The sequence below is a fragment of the Epinephelus lanceolatus genome, chromosome 8 (genome assembly GCF_041903045.1).
Source record: "Epinephelus lanceolatus isolate andai-2023 chromosome 8, ASM4190304v1, whole genome shotgun sequence".
Lineage (NCBI taxonomy): Eukaryota > Metazoa > Chordata > Actinopteri > Perciformes > Serranidae > Epinephelus > Epinephelus lanceolatus.
Genome location: NC_135741.1, coordinates 8248884 through 8273177, shown reverse-complemented (window position 1 = coordinate 8273177; position 24294 = coordinate 8248884). Strand labels below are relative to the sequence as shown.

The 24294-nt window shown below is 40.2% G+C and overlaps 1 protein-coding gene across 2 annotated transcripts; it reads left to right on the top strand.

Annotated features, from left to right (window-relative positions):
• Window positions 1-1095: 1095 nt before the first annotated feature.
• Window positions 1096-22486, top strand: klhl21 (kelch-like family member 21). 2 transcript variants are annotated; one of them, XM_033629194.2, is made up of 5 exons: window positions 1096-1234; window positions 13862-14946; window positions 18403-18808; window positions 20832-20904; window positions 21256-22486. In XM_033629194.2, the coding sequence occupies exons 2-5, from the start codon at window positions 13920-13922 to the stop codon at window positions 21583-21585; spliced, it is 1836 nt and encodes a 611-aa protein (XP_033485085.1). In that variant the 5' UTR covers window positions 1096-1234; window positions 13862-13919; the 3' UTR covers window positions 21586-22486. The 2 variants fall into 2 exon arrangements, with proteins under 2 accessions (XP_033485085.1, XP_033485084.1); XM_033629193.2 differs by lacking the exon at window positions 1096-1234 and adding an exon at window positions 12120-12238.
• The last annotated feature ends 1808 nt before the right edge of the window (window positions 22487-24294 follow it).

Below are 24294 nucleotides of genomic sequence, written 5' to 3'. Positions count from 1 at the left end.
AAAATGATCAATTTGGGAGAGGTTAAAGTCGGCACGGGAAACCTCTGTTACTGAAGGTATTGGTATTGAATTTAACGACGAAGTAATCTCTAAGATGATGTCACACACAGCTTCACAGAGGTGAAGGGTCAGGGAAACGCTTAGTATGCTATTTACAGAGATAGTACTGGCGATCTGAACCGGTCAGTGGCGAAAAAAAGCACTTTTAATGCGCAAACTTACACGGGACGCATTTGCCCCCATATCTACCTCGCGGCTGCCGGCTGCATCTGCCTCCCTCAGTACTGAACCAATTTTAAAACAAGTTGTACCTATGAATCATATGCACACATACACATGGGGAAATAGGGCCCAGGTTGAAAAATACCTAAGTTATCCTTTAAGGCATCTGATCAGGATGTCTCCTGGGCGCCTCCCATTAAAGGTGTTCTAGGCACGTCCCACTGGTAGGAGGCCCTGGAACAGACCCAGAACACGCTGGAGGGATTACATATCTCATCTGGCCTGGGAACACCTTGGGGTCGCCCAGGAGGAGCTGGGAAGTGTTGCTGGGCAGAGGGACGTCTGGGGTGCTTTGCTCAGCCTGCTGCCCCTGCGACCCGGCCCAGGAATGTGGATGAAGATGGATGGATGTATCAAAAAAGGTAAAATGGTCTGAAACAAAATAATAAACAATTTGACAGACACTTTCCCAACTTTTTACCTACTTTTCTATTTTTTTTTTTTTTTTTTTTGCCCATTATTATCATCATTTTTATTGTCAGTATTATTATTATTATTATTATTATTATTTGCAAAGCAGTAGTAGCAGGCAGTAGTACATGTAGTAGTAGTGGTACAGCAATGCAGCAGAATGAATAGAAAATGTATAGGCAAGAAGACAAAGAACTTAAGACACTAAAACTAACAAAAATAAATAAATCCAAAATTGTCTAACTAGGGTCATGCAGGGATTCAGTATGCACATACAATTCCCACTACACTTGAACCTAACAGCCTACATCTCTTTCATAACGACTCGTGCATTGGTTAACTGTCCCTGTCCCAGGATCTGCGTGGTGATTGTGATATTTCCGACAGCCCGTGAAGGCAGCATGTATTACAGCTGAGGGTATCATGGCGCAGAGGAGGCCGAGCACATCCGCGGCGTCAAACTTTAATTTCAGCTCACATTATACGGTGTTAACTCGTTATACTCTTTGAAATCACACACGTACGGTGAAGACAAACACTGGTGAGTTGACTACAGCTGAGTTTGCCTGTTTTTTAAGGTTGTTTTCTCCAAGCGGGGCACAGACCGACAGCAGCGGTACGTTATGTCTGATTGGAAAATAACGTTACGAGCTTGGTGTAAACGTGAGTTTTATGTTGTCAGGCGGTGAAATGGAGGACACATCAGTGCTTTAAAATCTGGTTGAGTACGTTGACTATGTGCTATCATGACTATTAATGAGATGGCTCCCATATAGCACTTAAAAGGGTGTTTTGAGATTGAGTCGTTACGTTATGCGGAAAGTTATTTAAGCTAGCTTGACAGAAGTTGTCATTAGCATAATAAGCTTTTGGTGACACTTAACCTGTGTGTGTGTGTCTGTGAGCCTTGTATTGTTTCTGAGCTGTGATGCAGCATTAGCCACTACATTTGAATATTATGATGCTTTGGAAAGAGACTTTTCTCCTGACTGAGGCCTCACTGTGTTCAATCATGTGGACTTGTATGGCTGCAGAACCTGAGAGATGCAAATGTTTATTATAACCAGAGGTGGAATGCAACTAAAGTACATGTACTCATATACTGTAGTTTACTTGAGTATTTCCATTTCATGCTACTTCATACTACTACTCTCCTACAGTTTGGAGGGTAAATATTGCACATTTCTCTCCACTTTATATATTAAAGGTTCACTGTGTGTAAGATTTAGTTGCATACAGTTGTGACCACTGCAGATTGCAACCAGTTGAAACTTCTCCCGGTTAAAATTCCTTCAGTGTTCATTGTTCAGGAGGTTTTAAGGGGAAGACGAAGTATCCGCCGAGGTCTCTCCTTGTCCAAAATAAAAGAATAACATGATTAAAACTGGTAAAAACACTGAATAAAGCAGTTTCACATTACAAATCAGTGTTTTTCTGTCACAGTTTGGCAGCTCACCCAACACATGCTATTACGTGTTCACCTTTTTCTCCGATAACTTAAGATTCAGACGTTCAGTACATTTACATGGACAGTTTAATTCCACTTTCATTCGGAATGAAAGGCCATTCCGATTAAAAGTGGTCATGTAAACGGTCATTCCGATTGAAAATTAAATCAGATTAAAGGGGGTGGTTTATTCCGTTTATCATTCTGAATGAAAGAATTTTGTGTGTATGTATACACTCATTTCTCTTTAAGTTCATTCTGGTCTTTCTGCGCATGCTCATTTCCTTGCCCTTCTGGCGCGATGATGTATATAGCGCGCATAGCAACGGGCTGAGATAGAGCAGTTGGACTTGTTGCACTCACCGGTTTTCATACGCCAAAGCACGGTCTTCTATCTCCCTTCTCCTCCTCAACAGACGAAGCATTAGCAGAACAAGGTTGTTGTCTTACTGCTGCTTCAAGAATATAAGCAAAACAAGCCCGAAAAAGGCACTAAGAACGGCGTCGTCAAGCATTTTGTTATCCGGAGCGAGGACTACAGTGTTTTCTTCCGGTAAATGTAAACACGTAACATCTGCCCTGCCCCCTATCCAATCAGAAACCTTCCCTGCCCCAAACCTTGCGCAGACCCGAATAAAGGCGATTAAACTGATCTCCCATGTAAACCCTCATTTGGAATGAATATTTCTCATGTAAACTACCTGGAAAAACTTTAATTCCGAATGATTTCATTCAGATTTATTTCACTCTGAATGAGAAGCCATCATGTAGCCGCACCCATGAGGAGGTTTTTACCGGGAGCCAAATTATCCGCAGAAGGGATACATGATATTGGATGATATTGGCCGATATGTGACAACTCATGTGACTAATAACCGTTACCGGTATCTATTCACTTTTTTCCCCTACCTAATTTAATGATTATCAAGCCTCCTCTGTGGTGGAATTAACATCATATTATACACGCTTACTGCGATCATGATGGCCCACCAGCAGATGGAGACATGAAATACAATGCTTTTCAATATATATGTAATATTCTAATGTTCATTCATTGAGCAAAATAAGAAAAAGCATGTTGGCCAATACGGATAGTTGATTTTAAAGCCAATATCAGCTGATACTGATTACCTGCTAACATTATCATACATTCCTAATCCGCAGAGATCTCTTCCTCTCCAAGACAAACAGATTTGGGGATTTAAACTAATAGAAACACTAAATAAAGCAGTTTCATGTTAAAAATCAGTGATTTTCTGATGCTGCTCAGTGCAGGTGGGCTGCTAAGTACGGTGGCTGATGCGAAAACGCAAATGGAGTCAATGTTTGGTCTGTCCATTCCGACTATTACTAGTCTCGACCTTTCTCAAGAAAAGAAAGGTCTGGCTGCGCCGACTCTCACTTTAAGATTGGAGAAAAAAATGCCCCGGCTTTTTTTATTTCTTTCAGCCAATCACAATCGTTCTTGGCGGTGCCACAGCAACGGTGCGCTTGCAAAAATATTGCTGGGGGGAAACAGGTTTTGGTGTAACACACCCACAAAAATATCGCCTACAGGACGTGAACCATGGCAGAAAAAATGGCTACATCCCCGCAAAAACACAATAATTCTTATTTTCAGGTGAAAAGAAAATATTCTTTTTGTATTTTATTCCATTCCCATCAGTATATCGCTCTAAACCCTTCACACTGGACCTTTAAGTGGTTACTTTGCACATTTAGATGTGTATAAAATGCAAATCAAGTAATATATTATGATACGTTCGCATAAGTTACACTACCCAGCTGTATGTAGAGTAAGTATATTAAGTGTTATTATTCACAGTTCTACAGGCTGCAGTGTTAGTGACACTAACGCATTAATGCATCACTAATTATAATCTGGTAATGTAATGGAATTTCACAGTCACATTTTCCAGGCCTGGATAAGTCATGGAAGTAGTCAAAATCATTGAAAATTTTGGGATGTAGGGACTTTCTTGTGTATAATGAAATTGTTACAGTAGTCTTCCAGGGATGGCAAATTTATTTTCTGTAGCTGGTGATGTACGATAGCCACATGCCTTGATGTGTGACAGTGTTTTGTTAACCATTGCGGATGTTCTGTCATTTTCTCCCTGGGTTTGTCCCTCCCTTCATGTATGTCTGCTATCAGAAATTATGTTTAAATAGAGTTTGATATGTTTGAAAAGCGATGAGCTAAAGGGGCAAGGACAAAAAACGTTATTATGGTGTTGGTATTTTATCCATCAAATGTGTGGGAACCCTGAATCTGAAATGGGTCAGTCCTCATAATGAGTACTTTAATTTATGGTACTTCAAGTGAATTTTGATGCTTATAATTTCATACTTAAGTATGCTGAATACGTAGCTAAAATATCTTCTTCCCCTGGCTGTAACATTTGTTACAGGAGCAGGAATTAGAGGAATGCGGGGGCAGATTAGGGAGCACATAGTTTGGTATTTGAAATGATCGCTGGTGGTTTCATAACATGAAGCAAGCCTTCTGGGTGGCACGAAAATTTACTCTGCCCTGCATTCCCAATACAAGATGAATGAATAATGTGCTGCTTTTTTCACTTGGCACTGGGCAGACTGTAAACTCAGTCATGAAAAGCTCTACTTGACCTGGTAAGGGTTCACTGACTTTGTCAAGGAGAACTCTGCTGGGCAGTGGGCACAGAGGTAGTGGAAGAAGTAGAGATGGCGTCTTTTACTTAAGTAAAAGTAGCAATATTTAGCCAGTGTTTATACAGTATCTTATTGGAAACTGTCTTTTTATACTATGTAATATAATATATTTTGATAATGTCAAGGTGCAGCAAAATTTTAATAACTTTATATATGTTTCGGGTAGTTTAATCGTTTACAATGCAGCGTATATAAATAGTCAATCATGAGTTATGTGTAAAATGTTAAGCTAAAAGGAAACTGTAGCTGTGAATGAATGTAGTGGAGTCAGAAAAGTGCAATATTTCCCTCTTTAATGTCAAGTAATATCAAATATAAATGCAGAGTAAACACAAGTGCCTTGGGATTGTACTTAACTATGGTACTTGAGTGAATGTACTTTGCTGAGATCCTGCTTGAATATGTGTTGCTGATTTTGAAAAACCATAAACCAAGAACATATTCATTCTCAAACTGTCCTCCTCTCTGAGTGTTGTTGCTGCTCGTAGCTTCGTGCTGGCCCTCCGCAGTGGGGGATGATGAGATGAGTGTGGTGTGGTTGCCTTTTTATGGCCAGGCCTGGCTCAGCTGTGGAGAAGCAGGGAGTTTATGTCACTCCTCTCTGATGGTTGAATCGGCTCCAGCAGCCCGGAGCGACAGCAGTGAGAGCAGCTGGTTGTTAGTCGACCAGGTGCTGCGTTACACCACACCAATGTGAACCCTGTTATAGAAAACAGCCCTCCAGGTTATATGCTTCTTAAATTCTCTCTCATTTATTTAAATTATTTTGCTAATCAAAGTAGGCTTATCTTAACACTTGCAAATTAAGATTAAATATGAACAGCCGAGGTAATTCTGCACACAGTAGAGCTATGGTGCTGTCATGATTACTGATACTGAGATGACAAAAATGCAAAACAGTGTTGAAGCCTGAATGTAAATTGTCTTTGGTGGTAGTTGCACACTCGCACCAGCAAGGGGCAACGCTAGCATTCAGACCAAAGGGAGAGAGAACACACTAGAAGCACCTTCATGTAAACTGAGGCTGTTTTTGATTTACTCCGTTCACATGCACAGAGCAGCTCTCACATAAACATACTCACTGAATACCAACTTGGACTCTTGGAAGCCACAGTTTTATGAAGCTGCAGCACAAAGTCAGGCATTGTATTGGATAAATAAAGCTGACTTTTTTTTTTTTTAGATTTTAATGTGGTAAAATGTTTTTTACAAGATGATGCTTTGATTAAATTGTTTTGTTTTTGCTTCCCTTGAGTCCTTGGTTCTCCCTTTTTAATCTTACTCTCAGTCTCAGTTTGTTGTTTGGTCCAGACTCAAATATCTGAACAACAATTTCAAGGATTGCCATGAAATTTTGTAGAGACATTCATGTTCCCCAGAGGATACATCCTACGGAGTTTGGTGATCCCCTCACTTTTCCACTCATGCCACCATGAAGTCATCATTTGTCATCATTGTGAAATATCTCAACAGCTATTACATAAATTGCCAAGTGTCCAACTCAGGATTATTTGTAATAATAGTTTCTATCTAGCACCACCATCATCAGGTCAAAATGTAGTTTGTCCAGTAGTTTTATTTATGACCAAGAACCTACATTCCCATCAGTTTTAGCTGTAGTTTGTATGCTAATTAGTAAATGCTAGCATGCTAGCTAAAGTAAAATGGTAGACCTCCCAGGACATTATTTTGGGAAAAAAATATGTACGGTAGTTGATGGCAAGAGACAAATAATCTCTAGATCCTGTTTAAATTGTACCATGAATTACACATATGATGTTTGTCCATTTAAAAGATAATTTTGCAAGTCAAGAAAGTCACATTTTTTTGTAAAATAAAACAAAAAACAAACAAACAAAAAAAAAAAAAAAACGGTTAAAGTAAATGACTGTGAAGATATTAAGAATTTTCCCTAGTCTACCAATAGTCGTCATTTAGGGCCATTAGTGGACTAGTTGCCTGCATGTTTACGATATTAATTTAATTATTAAATTATATATTTTGTATAACACTGTGCTACATTACAGAGAAATACAAAACTGTACTAATGAACCTTCATTAATATAGGCCTATATTTTATCTACAAGTGCACGTCACACACTGAGCGAGCCGCCTGCTAATGACGCTGTGGGCTAATGGGCATGTAGCTACTTCCATGTTTCAGATGATATCCTGCCCGACATGTCATATTGGAAATTAACCTGACTCCTGTCTGACTGCTGAGCATGGCCACTTCTTGTGTCTGTCCTTTCAAATTAAATTCCCACATGGTCCAGATATGTAGGTATTGATTCCTTTTGACAAGGCGCAGCTCCTAATAATTTCATGTTTCTTTTTCTTGTTTTTTTCTGCGACTAAGCGACGAATGAAATCTTGCCAACTTATGACCTTTCTGGTCGACCAACATTTGGTCAACTGTTAGGGGGCAGCTCTAGAAAATAAGTCATGAGAAAGACTACAAAAGTCGTGTAAGTGGCGTCATAACTTTCTCTCTCATTGACGTTACGATGCCATTGTGTTTCGCATCAGGATGTACTCACATAGGAAACGAGTCTTGCTTGTTAGTTCACTTACCGGCTGATAAAAAGACCAGGAGCCGTTGAATAAAACATATCAGATAAGATAATGTTCCATTTGTAAGTGGAACATAGCTGAGTTATCTTGCTATGGTGTAGGTGACGTATATAATTTGAGACAAGAGATGTAGTTCATTGGGCGGATTCATACAAAAGTAAATGGTACTATGACAAACTGCGACTTTCTTGACTTGCAAAATTAGCTTTTAAATGACAAACATCCTTTGTGTAGTCCAAGGCACACTTCAAACAGGATCAAGAAATTATTTGTTTCTCACCATTGACTACCATCCATACTTTTTTTCCAAAAAGGTCCCATGGGGGACAACGGAAGAAGAGGGACTTCACCTTTTTAGCATAAACATTTTGCCTTCCAAACCTCAGCATGTTAACCATGTCATTGTGAGCATGTTACATCATGCTTACGTCAGCATTTAGCTTGATTCGATAGCGTGTCTGCAGACCCTTAGTCTTGTTCCTGGATGTTTTAACTCTGAGTCACTCTGATTCATTAAATTCATTAAGTTAGTCAGAGTTTCTATTCCTAGTAGCTCTGATGGTTTGCCCGTGTACAGAGACATTAGTAACATGGTTCCCAAATACAGGAATACACCCTTTCATGGACCATTTTAAGGAATAGAAAATAACACACACCACCCTCCCGTTCTCGAGAGTTCATCCAGGATGCTACTGAAGTCCTCTGACTAACACCATCGTACCTCTCTGACTGTTTTTGCCCTGAATGTAACTGAGGGTCAGGAGTTCAGCTCCAGAGGCAGACCAGCTAACACTGTTATAGGACATGATGAAAGGGGCCACAGGGTTCCTTTCCCTTCGATGCTCGCTGTTTTACACTCTCTGTCACTTACAGCAGTGAGATTGTTTCCACATCTCGACTGTTCATCTCCCTCCCACCTCCCCTCTCCCTTCATGCGAGAGGATAAATTTCTGTCGGCTATTCTTGGAACCAGTTGGTAAACACACTGATTTGAAGTTGCTCAATACTTCTAAATGTTATTGGAAGTCCTAAACTCCCCTCTGTTGGAAGATTCTGAGAAGTCATTGCTTTGCTTTGTCTGTGATAATGTACGTATTGACGGATAAAACGTAGATTAAAAAAGAGATGCAACAGTTAAATGACATTTTCAGTCTTTGTAACAGAAGGCAGTGGGAGTAAGAAATCACAAAGATGACTGAGTAAAAGGAAAGCTCATTATGTCTCTGTAAGGAAAAGCCATCAACTCTCTAACATAAAGGAGACAATCACTAACACAGACGTCTGGTGTTTTCAGTGCAGGTTTGGGATGTTAGGTTTGTCTGTCCTTCAGGGGAGAAGTTTGATCCCTGACAGAGTTAAAGTATGTCCAACGCTGCATTGTTGAACCCTGGTGTGGAATGTGTGCCAAGTCCTGTAGCCAGAGGGCTTTACTACAACCTTTAAACAAATCTCTGTAAGGAGATACCTGTGTATTTTGAGAAGCAATGATCTCCAAATATTGACAAGAATCCTAGATCGCCCTGTAATGCCTGGTCATTTAACAGAGAGAATAATTCTAATGTAATCCCCAATACAGTATGTTGTCAGAATCAGCTATACTTCTGATTAAACAGCCATGAATGATTGACGCAGTCTTTGAAAACCCTCTCTAGGGTTAAGAGTTGATTGGGGCGTTTCACTAAGTTTAAGTAGGAAGGAAAAAAATCCACGTTCTGTTACATTTAAGGTCTCAAGACAAAAATTTGACTAAGCAAGAAAGTGGAGTTATTCCATATTGACTATCCGAGTACATCAAATCTCGTAGCCAACTGTGAATGTAATTGCGTCATTTATGACTGGGTATACAACTAACAATTATTTTTTTTATCGTCTCTTAATGTTCACATTATTTTCTTGTTTTATCATTTGGCTTATAAAATGCGAAAAGATTCTTAATAATTAAAAAAAATAAAATGTCAGAAAATAGTATCACAATTTCTCACAGTCCAAGGTGACGTCTTCAGATTATTGTTTTGTCCAGCCAAGAGTCCAAAACGTGAAGACGTTTAGTTTGCAAATAAAATAAAACCGAGAAAATCAACAAATCTTAACCTTACAAGTAGAGGTGACAAAAATGTTGTCAAATGGCTGACATTTTTGAAGGAAAAAAAAACAAAACAAAACACATAAACGATTAGTCAATCATTGAAAGAGTTACTCTAGTCCTATTCTCTGTAATAATGTACAACAAGGAAGAGCAGCAGAGATCCTCAGATTTGTGAAGCCAGAACCATCATATCTTTTAACATTATTGAAATTCCACAATTTGCTAATTAGCACTAAGCCAAGCGCCTGAAAAATGAAGCCAATGTGGAAGTGCCAAAAACTGCAGTTCCTCAAATGACCAGTTGAGGCTGGCTCCAGAAGTGAATCCCTATAAAGCCCTGTGTTAAAATGCCCAGCAGAAATACAATTTACAGCCTGGTACAAAAAGCAGTTTTAGTCTCTATGGCTAATCTCCCCGTTCATGACGACTGTACAGGGGAGTGAATTTTTATATAACTCACCTGTTAAGGCATATTTGTGCATAATTAATGGCATGGCTGCTAGGGCTGCAACGATTAGTCGACTAATCGATGACTAATCGACTATTAAAATAATCTGTGACTATTTTAGTAGTCGACTAATCAGTTGGAGTCATTTTTCATAGAAAAGTACTATTAAAGTACCCCAAAATACTCTTATTGCAGCTTCTTACGTTCAGATATTGGCAGCTTTACACACTCTCCCATGATGGTGAACTAAAACCCTTTGGCGTGAGTACTAAACAAGACATTAGATGACACAATTTTGGGGTTTGGGAGAGATTTTCAACATTTTAACACATTTTTCGATAAAATGATTAGTCAACTAATTGAAGAAGTAATCGACAGATTAGTCGACAATGAAAATAATGGTTAGTTTCAGCCCTAATGGCTGCTTTGAGTGACAGGCTGTCAGCGAGATGTCACGTCAGTCTATTGGTGCGTTCTATTTGCACTGGGAGTTAGAAATTTATGAGTTCCCAGATGGAAGCTTCAGCCTTAACAAGTCAGATTTCAAATTGAAAAGTCGCAGGAACCCCTCCAACCTGGACCTCAAAATCCAAAATGACAGCCCCATGTATGAACAGTGGTGACAGCTGTATTAATATACTGTTTATTAGCACTTCTGTCTTATTGTGTCTCTTTGAAACAGTCGTACCGACAGCACTGTCAAACTTCTACCTGTGGACATGCTGCTACAGGGTTTGTATGCACAAAATACAGCCTACTGTGGTGGTGTTGTTGTTGTTGACTGGTACTGCTAACATTGGCTAACCTGATTAGAACTGTACAACTATTTGTTTTTCCAACTTGTACTGGAACACGTTCATCTCAAATGTGATGTCATTCCCAGCTAGGGGTGGGCAATATTGCCCTAAAATAAGTAAGGGATAATGTATAGTGAGCCGGTGACTAATAACTCCCGACAGGAGAATGGAACCCAGACGCGCAGCTTAGAACATGGCTTACTACTAACACATTCAGTGATGTGACACAAAATAATGTTTAAAGCACATTTTATTGATTCAAAATTCACAAAAAGAAATCTGTCTGTACTCTGTATCCATGGCAAGGGCAGCCTAATGATAATTAATATTGAATTCAGCCTTCGCTAAGGCCCGCCCCCCTTACTGTTGCTAAGTCTGACATGCCAGTCTAGCTCCAAGGTTTCGGAGCTAGACTGGCATGGCGCTCCCACTGTCGCTAACTGCACTCCCTGGAGAAATACTCTAAGATTTATACAATATGCATTTGAAGGATATATTCAGGATGTCAGACTGACACAGCAACAAAATCAAGGTAACACAGTGTGTGCAGATGAACAGTGTTTAGCTTCACCCCCGTGCCACTCCCAGCACCCAGACTGGCAGCCTGTAAACATTCAGTAGGTACGTTTCCGTTTCCACTCCGACCCTATTTGGCCTGTGTGGACTATCGTTAACTGATTTTGATGCTTCTCAGTCTAAGGCCGTTGCTATGGCGTCCCCAGCAACGGAGCAGCAGGGCAGTGGTGATACCTCAAGAAATAAACACCGCAGAATTTTGTTGATTGACCAATCAGAATCAAGTATTTAAGAGTGCCATGTTCTATTATCAGGATATTCTATGGTATTTTTGTGATAACGATGCTCCAGAAAAACAAGATCTCGAAGCCAAACTCAAGGCTTCAAAACGGCAGTCCACAAACCAGTGGGTGACGTCATGGTAGCTACATCCAGTATTTTTACACAGTCTAAGTCTCTGTAGTGAACACAAAGTACATAGAGTCTTGGAGCCAACTGTAAAAAGCTGTAAAAGTTTAAACATTGAGAGTGACAGATTTAAATCCCTCAGTATATATTCGACACTGTTTGTCAGCTGTGATTAGAGCAGGTCTGTGCTACTGTGGTCCCTGTGGTAACCTGGCTGCAGAATATTATGACAGGAAGCTCTGTGTTTTGGTCTGCTGCTGTGCTGATGGTGGAGAGGAGGTCTGGGCTCAGCTGGCTCCTTTCTCAAAGACCACTTACTTACACTGACTGACCACAGAGATACCAGTGAGCGGGTTTATACTCTCCCCACAGCGTCAGCCCACGGCATGTTAGGTGTTCTCCCTAAATCCCCCCACCCACCCTGCCTGGAAATGGACACTGCTGGTATATTTATAGCCCCTGAGCACAAGCGAGCTCTGTATCTTAAACACCGTAAGAAGCTCAGATTCGCCAGAGTCGTGCTGAGCTTTGCTGGCGTTTATTCTAGACTGTTGAGGAAACCTGGAGGGGCTCATCAGGTAGGAGAAAGGACAGATTTTAGGATTTATTTATTTTAAAGAAAGATTTGATTTATTTGAGTCAGTGAGCTGTTACATTACTTATATTTGGTTGTTCAGATTCTAAAATAACACTACTTGTCAGTGAAAGTAACAGATGGGAATTAATTTGTTTGCTTTTAGGCATTTTGTCTGGATATGAGGTTGTAGGAATGTAAATCCATACATTTTGTGCTTTTATTCCTTGTTTTTTAAGTGTGAAACTTTTTTGAATGTTCTTAAACGTCATCCTTCACCTTTTTAGATAACTGTATAGATTCATGTTTGACAAATACACACATGGTGTAAGAGCTGCCATGATTAGTTCGTTAATTGATTGTGAAGCAACCAAAAATGTATCACCAGCCACTTTGAGAATACTTTTATATTTAAGTAATTTTTCAACTGAAAATGCCAAAAATTCACAAACCTCGGTCTCTCAATTGTCAGTTTTTGTTGCTTTTCTTGGACTTGAGCAATTGTAAACTGAATATTTTTGTTTTTTTGGACTGTTGTACAGTCAAAACAAGCAATTTGAATTTGACTTGGGCTATGAAAACGGATGAGTATTTTTTTACTAGTACTTTGAATATGTTGGGTTGGATTGATGTATCTGGTGTTGTCATGATACTGTGATCTCTAACTGTGACACAATACCTTGAAAAATACTGACATTCGGTACAATTTTTGATGTTGCTTGGGAAACTAATTACATTGACAGCAAACAAGTTCAATAATTTAGTAAAAGATGAATATTAGGGGTGTGCCATATCATCTAGTTCAGGATAATACTGGCGTGAATTTTAGTATGATATGAAAAATTCATATGATACTCGCGATATTTCCGCTTGTGACATATTGCCATCAAATTGTTACCCACGCAACAACAAGCATGGCTGAGAGCAAAATTATTACAGACTCTGTGGTGGTTCCAAAAAGAGGAGCAGCTTCAGTAGTATGGAATGAACTGTGGCGTCCTGAATGTTTTATGAACAGCCCCGGACTTCTCAGACTCTTTTAGTGACTTACCGCTCAGAGGGAACTCATTCAGCGGCTCCTCTGGCAGCAGCACAGCGTCTCACCCTCTCCTCTCTCTAGATTTTGTTTTGGTGAACTATTAATATTGTATACAGAATCTGAATCTCACTCTGAGTTGCTGTTGTTGTTCACAAACTAAAGAAATGAGAGATAATTTTTGTTTAGTTTTTACTGAATATTTGAAGACAAACTCAGATCATTTTGTTGGAGTTCTATTTTCTTAAATTACTAGTAATATTTTTTTGTGACTAATTTGTCACATCGTCAAAAAAATTGTTATCGCAAAAATACCCTGAAATATCATGATATTATTTTAGGGCCATTGCACCCACCCTTATTATATATACTGAGTCTTTAACGTGACGACGACAACTCTTCTTGGTTAGTCGGAGAGAACTGCAGAGTGACTGTAGTAAACATTAACAATAAGAGCAAGTGAGGAAGCGCAGCTGGTACCGGTGTATTGATACTTTGGAAAATGAGTACTGAAATCATTTTGAATGTAGAATCTGTATTATTGATATATCATTGTTTTGACAACACTAATCTGGTGTATTTCTGTTTTAGATGAAAACATCATTCTGAGCACAACCAACAGAAACTGACAAACTCAGAGAGAGGAGAGATGGAAAAACCAGTCTTACAGACACAACCGTCCACCCTGCCGTTTTTCGACACGGCGCACGCCTTCAACCTGCTGCGGGGAATCCATGAACTCCGAGCCGAGCGAAAGTTTTTTGATGTGACTCTGTGCGCTGAAGGCCGTGAGTTCCACTGTCACCGCACAGTGTTGGCCGCTGCCAGTACCTACTTCCGGGCGATGTTCACAGGCACTCTGAGGGAGAGTGCGATGGACCGGGTAGTTCTACATGAGGTGTCAGCTGAGCTCGTAGGCCTGCTGGTGGACTTTTGCTACACAGGACGGGTCACCGTCACTCAGGATAATGTCGACGTCCTGCTGAAGACGGCCGATCTGTTTCAGTTCCCCTCTGTCAAAGAGGCCTGCTGTGCTTTTCTGGAGCAGCGGCTGGATGTGTCCAACTGCTTAGAGATCCAGGACTTTGCAGAGGCCTACGCTTGCCGAGAGCTGGCGACCAGTGCTCGCTGCTTTGTCCTCAAAAACATAATGGAGCTGGCTAAAGGGACAGACTTTGAGCGGTTGCCGTGGAAGCGCCTCCTGGAGTTTGTGTCAGACGATGGGCTTTGCGTGGACAAGGAGGAGGCAGTTTATCAGATCGCAGTGCGCTGGGTGAAGGCGGACCTCCAGCGGAGACTGCACTACTGGCCCGAGCTGCTCCAGCAGGTCCGACTCCCCTTCGTCAGGAGATTCTTTCTGTTGGCCCATGTGGAGAGCGACCCGCTCGTCTACCTGTCACCCACCTGCCTCCGCATGGTGAACGAAGCGCGGAGCTTCCAGTCCTGTGAGTACGACCGCCATGACAGGCCCTGCCATAGAATGCGACCACGGCCATCCACGGGACTCGCAGAGATCCTGGTGGTGGTCGGAGGCTGCGACCAGGACTGTGACGAGCTGGTGACAGTGGACTGTTACAACCCCCAGACCGGACAGTGGCGTTACCTGGCTGAGTTCCCTGACCACCTTGGAGGAGGCTACAGCATAGCTGCCCTCGGAAACGATATGTATGTCACAGGTAAGTTATTAAAAGACGTCCAAACACATTTCTACACACTATAAATACTATAAAACTCAAGTTTCATTATTATTTATGGTAATTTATGTAGAAAAGGCAGCACAGAGGATATTGTACTCCATGTTGAAGTTAGACTTCAGTATTATCTGGTGTCCCACTTACTGAAGGACAGGCCACAGTGTGCAGTAGCTACAGTTGCTGTGTACATTAGATTCACTGTAGTGTGAACGCTGCCGTCAGTAGATTTCCATTCCTGCTCCTTGGTCTTATGAAATGTCCGTGAGGCTGCGCTTATAAATAAACTGCAGGCTCTCTGGCTAGTGGCTGTCAGTGTGAACAAGGCAGAGTGAGGCAGGACATGGTGTGCTGCCAGGACAGCAGTAGTGTTATCATCTTCATCATCATCATCTTCAGCCTGTTTCCCTTGAGGAAACAACACCTTATGTCTACTGCTAGAAAACAAATTTAGCAGCGTTAGCTCACTCCTTCGATGACAGAAATCCCAGCCGCATATGATTACATAACGTCAACAGGCAGATTTAGTTTGGATAACCTGTGACACAATTTATTTTACGTAAGTATCCATTTGATGCCAAATTTAGATTGAGGTACATCAGTCTTTTTAAAGGGCAGCAGTACCTTGAAATATTAAATCTCTGATGATAAACAGATGGATGAGGAGGACTGTGAATAGTTACATCACAACATATCTAGAAGGCTCCTGACTTATAAACTGAGCGACTGCCAGGACAGAAATGAACAGACACCCTATATAAATCCTAATGTAGTCTTTAGAAGTCTTAATTAGATTTCTCAAGTTTAAACCCATATTTCCATCATATTTTTTATATATAAAAGGTCTCTAATTTGCTGCATCATAAATTGTATTATTGTGTTTATCTTTATAAATTGGATTTGGAGGATTATTACTAGACTTTATTTGCAAATACAGCTACACAAAGAAACAAATAAATATACCACTGAATGTTTGAAATCAATGTATTGCTGCGAGTGAACATCATATTTAGCTGAGAAATAAAATTAGACTGTGAGAGGAAACCGGACCACCTGGAGAACAGGCTATATTAAAAGGCACTCAGTCCTGGATTAATGCTATTTCTGTTGGTCTTAGTCATCACTCAGGTTCAAGTTAATTTGGACTCTTGTCTCTGACATGTCTGTGTTCAGTTTTAGACGTGGGGTGGGTTTGTGTATTGCTTTAATTTTACACATTTCTGTTGGTCTAAATCAAGAATTTTGAAGAACTCAAAAGCTACCATAGTTATTTAAGAAAGAGTGGGACACAGCTTATTACATTAGCTTCTTCTCCATTTATTTATTACCGTTAGGCCACATTATTCAAAACATAAAATATCTTTTAATGTTATACGGATAAGATGCAGATTTACCTCCTCTTAGAGCCAAACAACATCAACAAATCAACTGATCTCAGTAACCGTCTTCACGACATCAAGTCCTGGATGGCTGCAAAGTTTCTCCAGCTCAATGAGAGTAAAACTAAAGTTATGTTATGTTTTAAGTTATTTTATTTGGACCACAGCACTTTACAGACATTATTTCTTCTCATCTTGACCCCCCTCTGTTAAATCACATGTAATAAATCTTGTACTTGATTCTGAATTGAAGTTTCAATCAAGTAGCAAAATTAAATTTCATGCAGCAGGGCACCATCTCCAAACACAGATCAAATCTCTGTACTTCTAAATCTGGAGAAAGTCATCGACACCTTCATATCCTCGTGCCTCGCATTATATTTAACACATTATATTTTGGTATTACTCAGTCTCGTTTATCCCGTCTTTATTTAGTCCAAAATGAAACAGCAAGAGTGTTAACACGGTCAGAAAAGAGGGAGTGCGCACATTACCCCCGTTCTTGCCTCCCTATGATGGCGTCCTATTGGCTACAGGTACATTTTGAGAGTCTGATGCCCTCACCCTCTTTCACATCATAGAGCTCCCCTCCCCATATCACACTGTGACAAACTGAGATCGACTGACCAAAGACTTTTGTCTGTCCTGAGATACAGGACTAAGTGTTACGTGGATAGGACCTTCTCCATAGCTGCTCCAAAACTCCTTCCACCGTCTGATTCTCCCCCACCACTGAGATTTTCAACACTCATCTTAACACACACTTTTACTCACCAGCTTTTAATTGTGCATAATGTGATTGTCATTATTGCTGTGACAGTATAAAACAGTACTGATATGTTAATATTTTATTGCGATTATCACTCAAATTTTTGTGTCTCTTCTTCCTTTTGTTTTTGTTTTCTCTCTCTGTGCTGTCAGAGCACTTTGGATCATCTGTGTTTGTGTATTAAGTGCTATATAAATAAAGTTGACTTCACTTGACATATTAATAATAACAACTTTAACGACCGAAACAAAGTGCTTCACACACAAGGACAAATAAAAGAAAGTAGGAAAACAATTAAATACAGTTCACGGTCTGCAAATAACAAAAATCAAACAAGAAAAAAAAACATTGAAAGAAAGTCATTTAAAAAATTGCATCAAACGTTGTGATTATTTTATGTTATTTAGAATATGTATATTGTCTGGAGATGCATATTAATATTGGAAAAATACACATATTAGTATTGTGATTAATTTAAAACATCACCCACGTCTAATTTTCATTCATTTTGTTCTCGAGAGGATTTTAAATTTCCTGTTGAGGGCTGTGATAAAAGGCTGTTATAAAAAGCCTTTAATTTGATTTTTAAAAAAATATGCAGAAGCCCTGATGAAGGTAGACAAACAATTGTCGTACATCTTATAAATTTAAATGAATCTGCCATTTTGCTTTGCATTAGGGATGCGCGATACTGGATGTTTTTGCCGACATCTGAAATGCCAATATATAACGACTCATTTGGCCGATAACCGAAATCAATATATCCATTTATTATGGAAAATTATGCAACTTTTTTCCTGGAATCCTCTGACTAAATATATACCTCCTTGTCTGTATGCTTGCACCCTGGTTTATCTTTATTTTTATTTAGGCCTACTTATTTAACATCCTGCTATCTACCCTTTTATCGTCATTTACAAGTATGCCAGTGTTACTTTTTCTGCTTTGCTGCTCTGGTCGAAATTAACGCAGTAGGAAGCAACCGAGAAAGGGTTGCACGTATTTATTTAATCATCTGTTTTAATTTTTGTGTTTAAAATTCTTTATACTTGTCTTTGAAATATTTGCACATGTTGACTTTGTCAATTTTAAAAAAAAACTCTGTCATATCAGCAGAAATCAGCATGTTGGCCGATTCAGATGTTTAATTTTAAAGCCAGTATCGTGCTGATATTATTGTGCATCCCTACTTTGCATTATTATTATTTGCAGTTGCACCCTGACACTAAGCAGCAACAAATGAAAATTGTTGATGCATATAAACCATTGAGACAACATGTCTGTGTCTTTCAGGTGGCTCTGATGGCTCTCGCCTCTATGACGGCGTGTGGCGGTACAAGTCCAGCGTCAACGAGTGGACGGAGGCGGCGCCCATGTTGAAGGCCCGCGAGTACCACAGCTCTTGCGTGGTGAAAGGTCAGCTCTACGTGGTGGCGTCGGACAGCACCGAGCGCTACGATCAAGCTCTGGACTGCTGGGAGGCCTTACCGCCCATGCTCCACGCCATGGACAACTGCTCCACCACCACGTGCAACGGACGCCTGTATGCCATCGGCTCTCTGACTGGGGAGGACACCATGGCCATCCAGTGCTACGATGCAGACACCAACCGCTGGACCATGGTCAGCTGTGGGCAGCTGCCTCCGTGGTCCTTCACGCCGAAAACGGTGACGCTTAAAAGCCTCATCTACTTCATCAGGTGAGAAACATGACTTACTGATTCACTCCAGCACTACTAAAATACAATTTTTAGGTACTTGTACTTTACTCAAATATTTCAATTGTATGCTACTGTAAAGGAAAATATTTAACTTTTTACTCCACTACATTTATTTAGTAACTTTAGTTACCAGTCACTTCTCAGATCTTACAAAGAAGCAGTGTGTAGTTGGGAAGTAGTTTCACCAAAAAGAGACATTTCCCTTCTGAACTTCTGAAATATTTTCATTTTCAGGCCCCAATAAGCTCAAACTCTGCAATATTTCACAAATAAATGTTGTTTTCCTCTTTACCTTTCCCATTAATCATCTAAAGACCCAACAGATTTATCTTGTAACCCTTTGGAGGGGGCCGACTCCAGGCAGGAAACCACCAGACTAAACTAACCTCAAACTGTATATAAAGTGTTTCAAACCAGCTTCACCTGGACCAGATTGTAAATCTGTAAAATGCTGCAGTGATGCGTCAGTATTAATAATTACATTTATAATAATATATCAGTCACAGGAGCAGTTTTTCTGCAGATACTGATGATCACTTTAAGGGCACTACCACTACTTTAAGTAAGTTTAAAAGTTGAACGTTGAAGTTTGAAACCTGGAGAGAGATCACTTTTCTTGTGCTGCTTTCAGACACCTTTCGCAAGTCTTTAAACCCTTGAACCTTGAGCAAATTTGGTGCGATTTCTTTCAAAAGCATGGGAAAAAAGGCAGTGAACAAATTGGTAAGAAATGTCCTACAAATTGCAAAACAGTAATAGATTTAGAAAATTATTTAAGAACAAAAACCTTCATTTTTAAGCACTCTTTCCAGGTCATTTCCTTCTTTTTCTTAACTTTCTTTTCTTGTTTTTGCTGATTTTGCTGTTTTAATTTTCTATTTTCACTAATTTCTTGCTAATTTCTTGGCTAATTTCTTCTTTTGTTGCTCATTGCCTTTTCCCCATGTTTTTTAAAGAAATAAAGCCAATTTGCTCAGGTTTCAAAGGGTTAAATGCAAGACTTGTATTTTTACATTGCTGTATTGGTACTTTACTTAGGTAAAGGATCTTAGTACTTCTTCTACATCTGGTTGGGGCTGGGTATTGGTACTCTATACCTTTAAAGTATCATCTGAAATAACCAGGTACAAAGTAGTACCAAAGCTTCTCTAGTCAAATGATACCTGCATTCGATCATTGTTGTATCCAGATCGAGAACAAATGGATCATTTGTATTGTTTTGGTGGTAATCAGTCACTCTAAGCATTCTTCAGTTTAATGTGACTGTGATTGGCCCATTACCGCAGCAGCTACAACCCATATAGTCTGTGATGTGGTGAGGTTGAGCATGGTGGTCGTAGTTGGCAGTACAGCGTGCCGAGAGGCCACCAAAACATTTTAAAGTATGGCTTTACTACACATCTGTGATGTCTGGTGGCATTCTACGCAACTGAATGCTTCCATTCACACGATGGGTATTGAATGATGTAGGAAAAAAAGGTATCAATATCTCCAGAGGTATCAGTATCACTTTAAGGGCACTGGTATCATAATTCTCGTCATTCTCAGACTACATGTAGTAAACACTTAATGATAAAGGCATGTAGACTATTTCTTCCTCTAAACAGTCATTCTGTTGTTCGACCACATGAGTGCGCCAGTGTTCTCATGTGTATCTTCTACTTCCTTTTGTTTCCTGCTGTGAGAAATTACAAAACAAGATAACCCTTATATAAAATAATAATGTTTTTCTAAAATACAAAATGTCCCAATCATGTTATTGAAGTGACGGTACAACAATTAGGTTAGTTGAGGAGTTAATTACAGTGACATTATTTGTCTCTGTCTCACTTACATGTAGAAAACTTCAATATTGAGATTATGATTGATTATTTAAAAGTCTATAAAGAATCATTTGTTCATAATACATTGTTGATACAGTAGTCAGTAAAGTTTGCATGAGCACATTTGAAGTCATGATTGTTTTGGCGTCAGCTTGACTTTGCTGTGTTTCTATTTGTAGGGATGACTCAGCTGAGGTTGATGTTTATAATCCTCAGAAGAACGAGTGGGATAAAATAAGTCCGATGACCCAGGTTTGTATTTCACATCTGACGCTTGTCTGCTGACTTTATTATAGCTTTATCTGTTGTGAATTCATTATGTCTGTCCCAGCAACATAAACACAAGTCAACAACACTTCAGTAAAACCAAACATGGTTATAAAACATGAAATTATAACTGCTGCAGTTTGTCACTAGTTGATAGTATAAAGTATAAAGCTTTATATTTTTACACTCATTTTTGTTGTCTACCTATATTCTGTTTTTATGGACTCACTTATATTTTTTACATACCAGATACAGTATATTCTTACCTTATTTACTGCCTTTTTCCATGTATTTCAACATAAAGTACATGCTCTTGATCTTGTTTATTTTATTCAGGTCCACGTTGGAGGCAGTGTGGCAGCCCTGGGCGGTAAACTATACGTGTCCGGTGGTTATGACAATACATTTGAGCTGTCGGATGTGGTGGAGGCATACGACCCGACCACCCGCTCATGGACTCTTGCTGGACGACTACCTCAGCCGACCTTCTGGCACGGTAGCGTCAGCATATTCCGCCAGTTCATGCCCCAGGTGTCCAGTGCATTTGAACCCACTGACATACCCGAGTCAAATGCCATCCACTTGCACCGGCACCTACGTCACCAAGCGCTCCACAATCTCAACAACAATCTCAACCAGAACCAGGATGTGAACCCAGCGCACTGAGTTCGGACATATAAACCCCCTGTTACATTTACAGTCTGTTCTCCCTCTTGTGGCAGTCTGTTGACTGTTTCTCAGCCCTGTTTGGTCTCACTGCGTGGGAGACAGAAAAGTTTAAGGAAGCCGCTGCCTTCCTGTTGAAGGTGGGGAAGTTCACCAGTTAGTCCTCAGGGTCGTGTTGTGCTCCATCAGAGCTAGTTTGATGGATGTGTTGTCTGACCACGCTGGATGAAATCAAGTGTTTAAAATGGTCCTGAACGGCTGCTCTTGGAGGTGGGAAAGCCGGCCTTTAAAAACGGGGATGGGGGGCATGATATCATTGAAATATGGGGACGACAGTGTCTATTTTCAGACATGCCCTCCCTGAAGGCATTCGTAGTGTCGGACTTGTTTGTTGTTATGAAAAGTGACAGAAATCTTTGTGTCAGGAATCAAAAAAGAAAGAAAGAGTGAGAAGGTCAAACTCTGGCTCCTTTTCTCACCTCCACACAGCTGAAAAATCACGGCGTGAATTGAGTGTGAATTTCAGTTTTGGAAAGTGTCAGAAATGGTAGGAGCTGTACTGGCAGTTTCATCTTGGAGGTCTTTTTTCCTGTAACACCTAAATATACTGTAAGAACACTTTCAACACTGCATAAATATCACCTTTGTTTGTGTCGCTTCACCAAGTATTTTTGCAGAATTCCCCAGAAATATTTGAAGATACTAATATTTAAGTCCTGTTCAAGGTCCTTTTTAATTGAAGCGTTTGGTGTAACAAGAGAGACTTCAAAGATGAAGACTAACTGATTAACCTTCCCACCTTCAATAGACAGCAGCACACAGTCCCCAGCAAGGCGAGGTGTTTCTGTGTGTGAACGTCTCTGTGTTGGCAGTGGATTACTGTGGATTTTTTTTCTACAAACAGAATCAATTTATATTTGAAATGCTTTAATGGGAACTCGATTTTACACATGACTGCATATGTGGAAGAAATAAAAAAGTAGTGCGAAGCCTTTTAAGGCTCCAGAGGGAGCTGCGTCTGCGTCGGTCGAGTCTGAAGACATCAAGTTTAAAAAATGAAAAAAAAATCTGTGGGTGTGGGGAGTTAGGAAGAGGTGAGTTCACCAGACCTCTGCAGCACACTCATCTCTACTTGAGGCGAGCTGCTTGAGGCTATATTAGCTGCTATCAGCTTAACACACCCAAATCTCTGACCGAACTGTTGGAACTCGAGTTGCATTGTGGGTGATGTAGGCATGAAGTTTCGGCAAGGGAAGAAAAATGCATGAAATAAATAAGACGATATCTGTGGTTCTGCTACATTGATTTTGACCCTTTAACAGAAATGTCCATCATGAGCAGAGATTTTGGTATTGGAATCATTTTGGTTTCCATTTGTAGTCAGTAATATTGACTAATCACATTTGAGCGGCAGGTAAACAGTCCTTGTGGAGAAGCGAAACGCATCGGCCAAAATGCAGTCTCTGAACCCATCGGCTATTGTCCGATGATGACTTCAATTTTTATTAGCTTTATGTGTTCATGGAGATTACCCTAAATGACTGGGAAGAGGAAGTCTTGACCCAGATATCTGCTGGCTACACCGGATCTCCTGAAATAGTAACCATTTCCCCCAGACAGAGGTGCATCAGTAGACCAATGGCCAAAGGGTTCGGAGATTGGTCCTACAATGCGTAATCAGTGAGGTAATCTTTGGCCCAATCCTAGTACACCCCTTACCCCTGCTACTTAGGGCGCTCACGTCTATGGGTAGGGTTTCCCAATTATTGTTTGGTTAGACAGGTAGCGCAAAGTGATTGGAGGTTTTTCAGGGGCACACTCCATATCGAGTGCTAAAAGAAATCATCGCCAAGATAGCTGGACAACAAAAGAAACCCACAACAAAGATTTTTAAAAGATTAGGACAACCATCGAATGAGCTTAGTTTAATGTTGTTTCAATGTGTTATGGTCCTTTTCTTTGTAACAAACAACAAAAGAAATCACTAGCATGCCGATGTCTCAGTAGTTTATCTAACTAGCTAGCTAGCACGACAGCCCCACATTTTGACATATTTCCATGTCACTTTCCCCCCCATTTGATAAAATATGACACCTGAAATTTAACTAAAGTCCAGCAGTGAAGTTGCTGCACTTGTTAGCGCTCCTCTAATATCAGTGCAGACTCGCAAAGTTGGAGCAGGAGTTGCTAACGTTAGCCTACAAAGCACCGCTAGTTGCCCGGTAATAAAGCACTGTTTTCAGTTATTTGATGACTTGCTGATAGATTGATAGTGTGAAACTGAACTTGTAAACTAATCGCGAGCGTCCCGACAACCACAAAACGCTGCCTGTTGCCAACATAAGAGAAATCATATTTACAATGTGCGGCAACACTCATCACAGCTGTTACCGTGAACTTTAGCATACCAATGTTGTATCAGGGTCTTGAAGCGTTGTCCCATTTCATGAAGGAAGTTTTAAACCAGTACCCCTTGTAACTCTGCTCCAAGGGACAAGATGGCGCTCAAAAATGAGAGGTAGGGGTAAAAATATGAAATGGGATTGGGCCTTTGTAGCTTAGAGCCAAATATTTACTCAGAACCAGCAATAATCTGTTTACATTCCAAAAACGACGACAATCACAATTGATATCCAGCTTTAAACAGACACATGGCTTCACAGGTTGGGTTTAAATGTCTTGTGCTCAAAGGAGTCTGTCATAGGAGGA

Bases quoted from the DNA above. Each gene is read 5' to 3' on its own strand.
- klhl21 (XM_033629194.2), top strand. From the start codon at position 13,920: ATGGAAAAACCAGTCTTACAGACACAACCGTCCACCCTGCCGTTTTTC. The intron at 14,947-18,402 runs GTAAGTTATTAA...TGTGTCTTTCAG, and splicing joins AAACGATATGTATGTCACAG to GTGGCTCTGATGGCTCTCGC. The intron at 20,905-21,255 runs GTTTGTATTTCA...TATTTTATTCAG, and splicing joins AAATAAGTCCGATGACCCAG to GTCCACGTTGGAGGCAGTGT.